At 39.2% G+C, this 10,130-nt stretch overlaps 2 protein-coding genes across 2 annotated transcripts; both read left to right on the top strand.

The window, feature by feature from the left end:
• The first annotated feature begins 196 nt into the window (after positions 1 to 196).
• Positions 197 to 3,274, top strand: LOC142974880 (sodium/potassium-transporting ATPase subunit alpha-like). The gene has a single exon (XM_076117450.1). It carries the CDS (start codon positions 197 to 199, stop codon positions 3,272 to 3,274), a length of 3,078 nt encoding a protein of 1,025 aa, XP_075973565.1.
• A 3,017-nt stretch (positions 3,275 to 6,291) lies between these two features.
• Positions 6,292 to 9,288, top strand: LOC142974706 (uncharacterized). Its single transcript, XM_076117178.1, has 5 exons — positions 6,292 to 6,318; positions 6,839 to 6,961; positions 7,396 to 7,599; positions 7,948 to 8,181; positions 8,522 to 9,288. The coding sequence occupies exons 1-5, from the start codon at positions 6,304 to 6,306 to the stop codon at positions 8,657 to 8,659; spliced, it is 714 nt and encodes a 237-aa protein (XP_075973293.1). The 5' UTR covers positions 6,292 to 6,303; the 3' UTR covers positions 8,660 to 9,288.
• The last annotated feature ends 842 nt before the right edge of the window (positions 9,289 to 10,130 follow it).

The following is a 10,130-nucleotide window of genomic DNA, read 5'->3' as shown; positions in this document are numbered from 1 at the left end:
CCCGGTGCCTAAATATGATTGATGAAATCAAAAACTGATCGATATGCAACCGTTTTTATTTTAGCCAAAAAGTAGAAGATTTTTTACGATCTTGGTGACAAAAACTGTCAAAGATTGAAAACAACTCAACGATTTGTTTTGTTCGATAATTTCAGCATATTTTTTTGTTGTTCTAAGTAACTAGATTCGTATCAAAATGCCGATTCATAGACAGCGCTCCAGTATCTTGTCGCTGACAGGGCGGCGGCGGTCATCGACCCTGCAGCGTCTGCCCAGCCTCATAGCGGGAGGCGCCCCTGCCTCCTCCGAGATCGAAATCCTCAAAGAAGAAACCCACACTGGTGACCACTTCCTCACTCCTGCCCAACTCGAGGTCATCTACCGTAGTAACGTCAATACTGGCCTCTCTGAAAACTTTGCCGCTGAACTCTTAGCCATCCATGGACCTAACGCGCTTAAAGAACTTCACGGCACGAGCCTTTGGAAAGTCTTCCGTCATAATCTTTTCGGATGGTTCCAATGCGTGCTGTGGGTAGGCGCTATCCTCAACTTCATAGCGTACTTCAGCAGCGAATGGACAGCGCACGGCTCTGATGAGTCCGGCCATTCTCCCAAGGAATATCTTTACTTGGGAAGTGTCATCACTATTACCATCATAGGCACCGGTCTGTTCGGTTTTTACCAGGAAGCCAAAAACATAGCCGTCATGAGCGGCTTCGAGAAACTGATACCGCCTAACGCGGTCGTCATCCGTGAAGGAATTAAGAAAGTTATCCCTAATGTAGACTTGGTCATTGGAGACATTGTTGAAATGAAGGGAGGAGACATAGTTCCCGCCGATATTAGAGTACTCAATTGTTCTAATTTTAGTACTGACATGTCCTCGTTGACAGGAGAATCTGAGCCTATCAAGCACAGGCCCGAATGCACCAACTCTAATCCATTAGAATCGAAGAATATGATTTATTTCGGCTGTCCTATCGTCGAAGGTACTGCAAGAGGCATCGTAGTGGCTACTGGAGAAATGACACAAATGGGAAAAATTGCTGGCCTAGTGACCGGACTGGAGAAAGAACAAACACCCATCGCGAAGGAAATAACACATTTCATCAAGTTGATTTGTGGTGTAGCATTCGTGTTTGGAATTCTATTCTTCATCATGGTGTATTTAATTCAGCGTAACTGGTTGTCAGCATTACAGTACATGCTTGGCATCATATTAGCTAATGTACCTGAAGGATTGATTGTCACATTAACCGTTTGCATGACATTATCGGCCAAATCGCTAAAAAAAAAGAACTGTCTTGCTAAGACTCTACAAGCCGTGGAAACGTTGGGATCCACGTCTTGCATTTGTTCAGATAAGACTGGCACGCTGACCGAAAATCAAATGACTGTATCACATTTATTTTGTAACTTTGAAATCCTGGATAAAACTGATCATACTCATGTTTCGCGACCGACGTATGCGACGCTGTGTTTAGTCGCCTCTCTGAATCTGAAGGCTGAGTTCACGTATGACACGATGCACGAACCCATTGAAAAGAGAAAGATTATAGGTGATGCGTCTGAGTCAGCAATTTTACGTTATATGGAAATTAATCGATCAGCCACTCAAGTGAGGCTTGACAATCCCAAAGAGGCCGAGATCCCGTTCAGTTCAGCTTATAAGTATCAAGTAACAATACACCGCATGCAATTAACACACAGTTATTATCTAATCATGAAAGGGGCACCTGAAATTGTGTTGGAGTACTGCTCACGAGTCCATACAGATGAAGACGTACAGCCTCTCACGCCACAGTTGAAGAAAGAGCTCAAGGCTTATTTTATAAAAATGGCGAACATGGGTGAACGAGTCATCGGATACTGTGATCTTAGTTTACCCGCAGAGTCATATCCGATAGGGTATCATTTTGATACACAAAAGCGCAATTTTCCTGTCGAAGACCTTACTTTTGTTGGAGCGGTGTCAATGATCGATCCTCCGAGGCATAACGTAGCTCAAGCTATTTCTCTTTGTCGACAAGCGGGTATTAAGGTAGTGATGGTGACGGGCGACCACCCTGTCACAGCCCTGGCTATATCTCGACAGTGTGGTACTATTACCTTGCCCACTGCATACGATTACGCATTTGAACATCACATTGAATTAGCAGACGTGCCGCCTCATATAAAAAGCATGTTCCGCGCGGCTATCATCACCGGGGACGAGCTTCGGAAAATGAGTGTGAGTGATTTACAAGCGGCGCAGACTAAGTATGCAGAAATAACTTTCGCAAGAACGAGTCCTCAACAGAAACTGTTTATTGTTGAGACGTATCAGTCTTTGAGGCACGTTGTAGCTGTGACGGGAGACGGTGTCAATGATTCTCCGGCCCTAAAGAAAGCTGACATCGGAATAGCTATGGGCATTAATGGCACTGAAGTGTCGAAGAAAGCTGCTGACATGATTCTTTTAGATGATAATTTTGCATCCATCGTGTTAGGAGTACAGGAAGGTAGAAGAATCTTCGATAATTTAAAGAAGACAATCGCTTATACTCTAACGTCGAACACGCCAGAAATGTTACCGTTTGTATTGTACGCGTGTGTCGGCATGCCTTTGCCAATGACACTAATGTTGATATTAGTTGTTAACGTAGGCACAGACTTGCTTCCTGCCATGAGTCTGGCATACGAGGACTCTGAAGAGGACATAATGTCGATACCACCGCGCCAACCGGACGACCATCTCGTTAATAGAGTTCTGATTTTCATGGCTTACTTTCAAGTAGGGCTGGTACAATTCTTTAGTGGACTGTACGCGTACTTTATAGTGTTCGCACAAGACGGGTTTTTTCCTTCGAGTCTGATGTTTGTTCGTTCAGAATGGGAGTCGAAAACAACTTTAGTTAAAGATACGCTGCATCGTGAGTGGAGTTACGCGGAAAGAAAACGTGTGGAGAGGAAAGCTCAGACGGCCTACTTCGTAGCGGTTTGTTGGAGTCAGATCTCTGACGTGATTATTTGTAAGACTAGGAGGATTTCTATATTAAAGAAAGGTATGAGAAACCACATACTTAACGTGAGTATTGTGGTGGATTTGATCGCAGCGCTTGTTGTCACATATACGCCTATTTGCCAGGAAGTTTTCGGAACAGAGCCGTTGCGCTGGTTCGATTTCCTTCTCGCTATTCCTTTCATGATATTGATGATTGTCGGTGATGAAATAAGACGCTATATAATAAGGAATAACATTTCTAAATGGGTTGAAAAAGAAACGTATTACTGATTACTTGTTAAAATATGATTATTTTTATTTAGTTTGCAAGGAATACATTTTAAGTTCATTATAGGATAACAGTGTTTAAGTTATTTATTTAGTTATTTTTTATTTAATAAAGTTACAATGATTGATTTTCGATTTCGATTGTGTTTTGATTTTTGTAAACGTTTCAACCAAATCTAAAGTTAGGACTAATTAAAATTAAATTTAAACTTGCATCGCGACTGGCGGCCGAGGTGAATGAATGTGAATGAGGTAAAATTACTTGTGAAAGATCGTGTCAAGTTTTTTTACTGCAATCTCATATACACGAAAAACGTAAACTACAAATGGAAATCTGCAAGAGAAAACAAGCATAGGAAATTAAGAATTTTGTATGCACCACCGGAAGGGTAATTTTTTGATCTCTTCCTAGCTCCAGAAAAAGGCATATATTATTATACCTAGTGCTCACTTTAAAACATTTTCCTCAAAACAGTTTCTAAATAAACATAAAACAAATTAAGTAATATATGTGAGAGTGCGTAACCTAATATCTAGTTCTAGTGTCCTTGCAACATACTCTAATCCACATGAGAGAATTATGCGTCCACATAAGGGCGCGGCTGGATATGAATTTTAAACTGGCTTGCACATGCGGTTATACGTGGTACCGGAATACTACTGCGACCTACATACAGCCAAAATACTGATATGTTTGGTGTCAGCCTAGGTTAGCTAGATATACGCCTATATTGTTGTGATTGTCCTCAGGTCTAGTGGATAGCGGTTAGCGATTGTGCTTAATGTTATAGTACTAAATGGGTTTTTTTCACGCAGAGAATTGACTGCAGGTTGGATTTTGTGCCAGGTATTAATGATCATTTTCGTTAGAGGCTTCAAAAAATCTGTGCATCACACATTTTTGGGACGTTTATGACAAACCTTATCTTCCGTCTTCATACATTAATCTAAACCTTTCGAGATATCATCAGTTTTCCTTTATCCATTGCTAAGCATAAGCCTCTTCCGGTTTTCATAGTCGTCGCATTCGTGGATATACCTAAACGTTTAAAATGTTTACAATAGGCATTATGTATAATATTTATCCTTATATAAATATTTTAGAACTCTTGATACACGCAAAAATCGGGAATGAAAGTAGTACATTGATTTATGTTTTTATTTTTTTCAAGATGAGACGTGGGCGACGGTTGCATTTGCTTGTAATAAAAGCTTAATTACCCACAAACACAAAAGGCTTTAACCTTATTCTTTCTCTGTTATATAACAAATATGCGTCGAAATGCGCAGTTTTTACAAGTATGGAGTGACATTGTTATGAGTTCCACAGTTATTGGGGTCTAGTGCCATTACCGACATTACCCACAGATCTAGGTTGATAATGTAATAAAATGTCACTTGTATTTAGCGATTTTATATTACTGCTACGTGAGAATTATATTTTGTTGTACAATTGGCCATAATGTGCAATAGAATTGTTAATATATTTGAGTTATGAATTTATTATTTATTTAAGATTTTATGTTTCGTAATAAAACAAAACTTGACAGTTACTGTTTTTGTAAAATTAATAGATAAAGTCCATTTCGTTAATTCACGTTTAAAAATCTGTTTAGTAAATCGTGAGAACATGCTTTTTGTTATAGAAATATCTAAGTAGTTCAAAAATCTTACGTTTCGTCTTTATTAGATCTTTGAAAATAATTGCTGCCCTTTTGAAGCCAAAAACTTCAGTTGCACTTGCAGCAAGTTACGTCTTAAATCTCGGCAAACTTATTTGTTTACGTTTGAGAAGAAGGTATTATAAAATGAATTTATGCAAAACTATAGAAGTTTTATTAGATTTCTTTTTAGACTTCCTCACGACTCAAACTATTCGTATGGACCAGATTTAAAGTTAGGATAACTAGTGGTGCCATCCTGCATTCTACATGCAAAGATTAGCGGCATAACCACCTCTTCTTGTTGAGAGACATTTGCTCCGCAGTTAGACAGCAATGAGTTACATTCTTTATTAACATATAAGTACATTATGTTGAAAGTAAGTAATACCCACACGTGCGGTGGCTAACAAGTTAAATCCTAGCCGTGGTGTCGCAAGATTGTCTTATCTACTATCAATATGGACATAAGGGTTTGGCATAAGTCCGTTTATATTTACGACCCGGTCTCCATGTGTAATACGACTGCCAATTTAGTGGAAACTACATATTATAATTGTTAACTTGGTGGCTAGGTGCCTAGGTGACTTTAAATTATGGACCCAGATAACGAAATAGTATGGCTAAGTTGGGAACTTTGGGACAGACTATGGTATAATTTATTCGAGCTTCAGAAAATTGCAGTTGTCCCGTTATTAATTAATTATTAATATGTCAATAATGGCTGGTAACTAGATACAACGTCAAAAAGCAGCTCATCTAGTCACTTGCTAACTGTTAGATTTAAATGCTAGCCACCGCCCGTGTCAAGGGAATCTTAGGACGGACTTAGTGATTTTTATTATTTTTTTGGAAAATACAAGTGAGATAAACCCTCTCCTTATTGTACATTAAGAATTTTTATTTCAGACTTAGTATTCTTTTAATCTCACATTCGTATATTAGGCAAGTGCTTCTGGATCTTCCAATAAAGAAGACATTTTTTACGGAAACTATATTAGGGAGCTGGAGTTAGTTGCTAAACTTGGAAGTTAGATAAATAAACATAGTAAGTAAGTTTGTACAATGCTTACCAGCTTATTTCTTCCCCAATATGCTGCAACTGAAATGATACATTTCATCAGCCAATATGATCAATAATATAATAAATTCAAGTGTCCAATTACTACGGAATCGTGAACGTGAAGCGAAATATTGGGTTAATAGGCGAGCCCGGCCGGCTCAGACTAACACTTCCATATATTCTAGGAATCAAGTAATATGAGTTGTTTTTATCAACGCTAGTAGTTAACCTTTCTACGGTGATCGTGAAGGATAATAAACGGTATCCGGCAATATTTCCGATAGCTTCAAATCAAATTGTTTATTCGAATGATGAGTGTGATGGTCGGTACAACAACTGCATTTAATACGTGTTTGGGGAGGGTTGTAGAGCCTTCTGATTCTTGTGAGAAAAGCTGGCATAAAAAATTACGGGCATACTTTTCTATCGCCATTAGTAAAGTGAATGCCATTATTGATTATACATATATGAAAAGAGCTAACAATACTCGACGATGAAACGCGAATGGCACACCTTAAATGGGATGCTTTAATTTTCCTAACGAGCACAATTTTCTGGGGTCAACTGGATCACAAAAAAATTATAGTCCGCTCGAGTAATGAGATAAATCCTATTCGCCTATATTTAAAGAGTGATTAAATTATTTTTCTGACGTTAACCTAGCCTTTAGACTTAGCTGGAAGCCTAGATTGTGACATAACTCAAAACTAGATCTCACGTCAAAACTAATCTAGGTCTCTATCTCTGACACAAAATCAAATCAGAGCTAATCCTAGGTCTACATGATTAGTCACATCGTTGGGACAGTTCGTTACATGCGACATATTGCGAAATGTGTATCAGGTATCGTGCAAGGGCCGCGCAAGGGCCGCAGGTGGTGTTGCTTTATATACGGCGCGCCGGCGGGGAGGCGCACACGTGCTGTCAACCTCACGACGTGCGCACGCCACAGACATGCTTGCTAAGGTATCGTACTGTATATTATTTTGTAGTTGACTAAAGCTGATAAAATGGAAGGAAATTGGTCTAGGAAAAAAGGTAGCGCTTTAAATCCAGAAAACTGCAAAACGGTATATTCAGTTCCCTACATTTTAACTGATAAATTATTCAAAATCCTGAAATTAAGAATTCTATGGGATAGATAAAAGTCTTGTCTTTGAGATTTCATAAAACTAGACCAAAGTTCATAAATTGGCCTGTGATTGGTTCTGCCGGTAACATGAAAAAATGGGGCAGATTTTTGTCACATACGGGCACTGACCTGGTAATCCCCCGCAACCAACAGTCAGCAGCTTAAACCATGGAGCCCAGAAACAATAAAAATCGCAGTACGAAAGCAACAGACGTGTTTAAAACAGGAATAAACATCTCTATTATTTCTAATTTTTTAAATTATTTAGTTGTTGTTGTTCTGCTGCGCGTGTGGCATGGCGGTGGCGGCGCCGGGCGTGCTCGGCGTGGGCTACGCGGCGCCGGCCATCGCGCACGCGGCCTACGCGCCCGCCATCGCCGCGCACGCCGTGGCCCCGGCCATCACCACGCATGCCATCGCCGCACCTGCTATTGCACACACTTATGCTGCACCGGCCATCGCTCATGCCCCAGTAAGTAACAGCATCTTGTAATAATTATGATTATGCCGTTAATTTTTTTGTATTTGCAGTGCTGAAAGTTCAATTAACTATAAAATGTTTTCTTACAAGAGGTTGCAGTTTGTGAACTATAGACCGAACTCCTTGAACTGAGCTGTTGTAAAAGCCTTATCGTTATGAGATATACGTTAACCAACAATCTTCTTGTGATTGTGCAAGCACCGCTAGATATCGTTTCTAATACATTGTACTTAAAATAAACCTGGATCAGAGAAAGAAGTACACAAAAATCGTTCAGGATTAAAATTTTCAAAACATTCTTACCACTTAGGTCAAAATTAATTCATCCATCTAATACAGATTGTCCGCGCGGAACCCATCGACCCGAACCCAGCATACAGCTTCTCATACGGCGTAGCGGACCCGGCGACTGGTGACCACAAGGACGCCGCAGAGACCCTGCAGAACGGCGTGGTCCACGGATCTTACAGTCTGGTGGAGCCTGATGGTCACGTCCGCAAGGTCACCTACACTGCGGATAAGATCAATGGATTCAACGCTGTGGTGGAGAGGACTGGAGCTGCTGCTCATGCGGTAAGTGGAAGTGAAGAGTTTTTGCTTTTAGGTTTTTCGGCACTACATGATATTTTGAAGAAAGACGAGCGAAGACTACATATCTAAAGGAGCCCCTAGCAGCTATGATTAATAAGCTACCTCCTTGGAGACATATTTCTATGCGTGTTGTTTTTCTCTCTCAGCTCACACAAAGATGGTTTATTTCTGAGATAGTTCAATGGATTGTAAACGGATTTACTCACATTATTTCTAGATGTTTTTTCAACCTCATCCGATTCGGCAACAAATAAGCAACTCAAAAACACTTGGTAAATTGATTGAAGTCATGACAAATTAATTACGAGTTTTCGTTCCTCAGGTCGCGGCCCCAGTAGCTGTCGCAGCTCCTGTAGCGAAGGTGTTCGCTGCGCCAGCGCCGGTCGCTGTCGCCGCCCCTGTCGCCAGATACACCCTGCCAGCCGCCCACGTTGCCCACGTCGCCCACCCGTGGGGCTAAGCTCACACACAACGATCATAACTCTAGTGTCTGCTGGACGAACGATGGAAAATTTGAGGTTATATTGTACAAAATAGTGAGAATAACAATCAATTAAGCATTTGTCATCATCATGAAATTAAACCATTATTTTATACAAACTAACGTCAAATTGAGCACAGATTTCAAGAAGCGTGTAGTCTGTTTAAGGTCTTGTTTTTAAAATATGAGAGAAGTGATTATTGAGAGATTGTAATGATTTTTGGCTGAGTTTTCTTTGTTAATAGTTTGGTTAGAAATCATAGGCGGCGGCTACATGGTAAAGGTGATATTTTAATGATTTTTGTTTACTTATTTTTCAATATACTGTAGCGTAGATTAAAAAATTAGTTATGTTCAACTTTTACGCCTTAAAACTAACGGGAATTAGTAATTTTCTTAAGTTTTTCGTTCGCCTTTACAGTCTAGCCACAGTCTTTGTATGAAACTTTCAGCGACACTAGGGTTGCCCGACGACCTCGCCCGTTTACTGTAATTATTTATTATGTTACTGCTTTGACTGTTGCCTACGGACTTGATCTTGACGCGTTGTATTATTTACTTACATGTAAATATAATGTAGTTTATTAATAAATGCAGTTTTTGCACTATTCTTTGGTTTTATTTAGGTGAATAAAGAGTCTATAGAATGATAATGGATGATAAGCATTTAATAATGATAAGCATCTACCTATCTTAAAAGTGTATTTTTGTGATCATAATAATAGTATGTCACAATAGTGTTTTATTCCCTAAAACCACAAGAATCCGCGATGTACATTTTTGGTTTTTTTTTTGGTAAAACCTAGTTTGCCCAAATGACATACTATCTGTATAATAGGGCATTTAAAGTCGATTTCCGCAAAAATTAACTGATACAGCACTAATTTCTAACATCTATAAAAGATTAATATTAAGTTATTAAACTGTTTATTAAGAAATTATCTTCGCTCCTAAAGGTGATCATGTTTATTTATAGCAAACATAAAGTTCTAAACGTCTTATAATTTAAAGAACTAAAAAGGATACGTGTAGGTACAAAATATCCTCTAAATCTAGGATTATTAAGTTTACCTTGCAATTATTTTATATAATGATCTCTCGGAGGAAACGCGCTGATGAAATACTAAACAGGTTTGTAGATTTAAGACTAGTCGTATGTACACATGTAATTAGACATACTCACTGCATGTATGTATCCATTCAGTGTATTATTTATAGCACGACTAACCCTCGGTTTCTGAGGTACATTTAGCGGTAGTTTATCTATTCAATAGCGTTTTTTATATAAGTTTAAAGGCTATAGAATAGATAAACTACCGCTAAATGTACTCAGAAACCAGAGGTTAGAAGCTTTGATACTATCGTCTCGATTTTACTACTTAAATACCTAAATAAATGTAACCCATTAATGTCCCACTGCTGAGGCTGCAAGAGTCTCCTGGCAGATTGA

This window comes from Anticarsia gemmatalis, chromosome 8 (genome assembly GCF_050436995.1).
Source record: "Anticarsia gemmatalis isolate Benzon Research Colony breed Stoneville strain chromosome 8, ilAntGemm2 primary, whole genome shotgun sequence".
Lineage (NCBI taxonomy): Eukaryota > Metazoa > Arthropoda > Insecta > Lepidoptera > Erebidae > Anticarsia > Anticarsia gemmatalis.
The sequence above is the reverse complement of the archived record's forward strand: the minus strand, read 5'-3'. Positions and strand labels throughout refer to the sequence as shown.

Bases quoted from the DNA above. Each gene is read 5' to 3' on its own strand.
- LOC142974880 (XM_076117450.1), top strand. From the start codon at position 197: ATGCCGATTCATAGACAGCGCTCCAGTATCTTGTCGCTGACAGGGCGG.
- LOC142974706 (XM_076117178.1), top strand. The intron at 7,600-7,947 runs GTAAGTAACAGC...CATCTAATACAG, and splicing joins CGGCCATCGCTCATGCCCCA to ATTGTCCGCGCGGAACCCAT. The intron at 8,182-8,521 runs GTAAGTGGAAGT...TTCGTTCCTCAG, and splicing joins CTGGAGCTGCTGCTCATGCG to GTCGCGGCCCCAGTAGCTGT.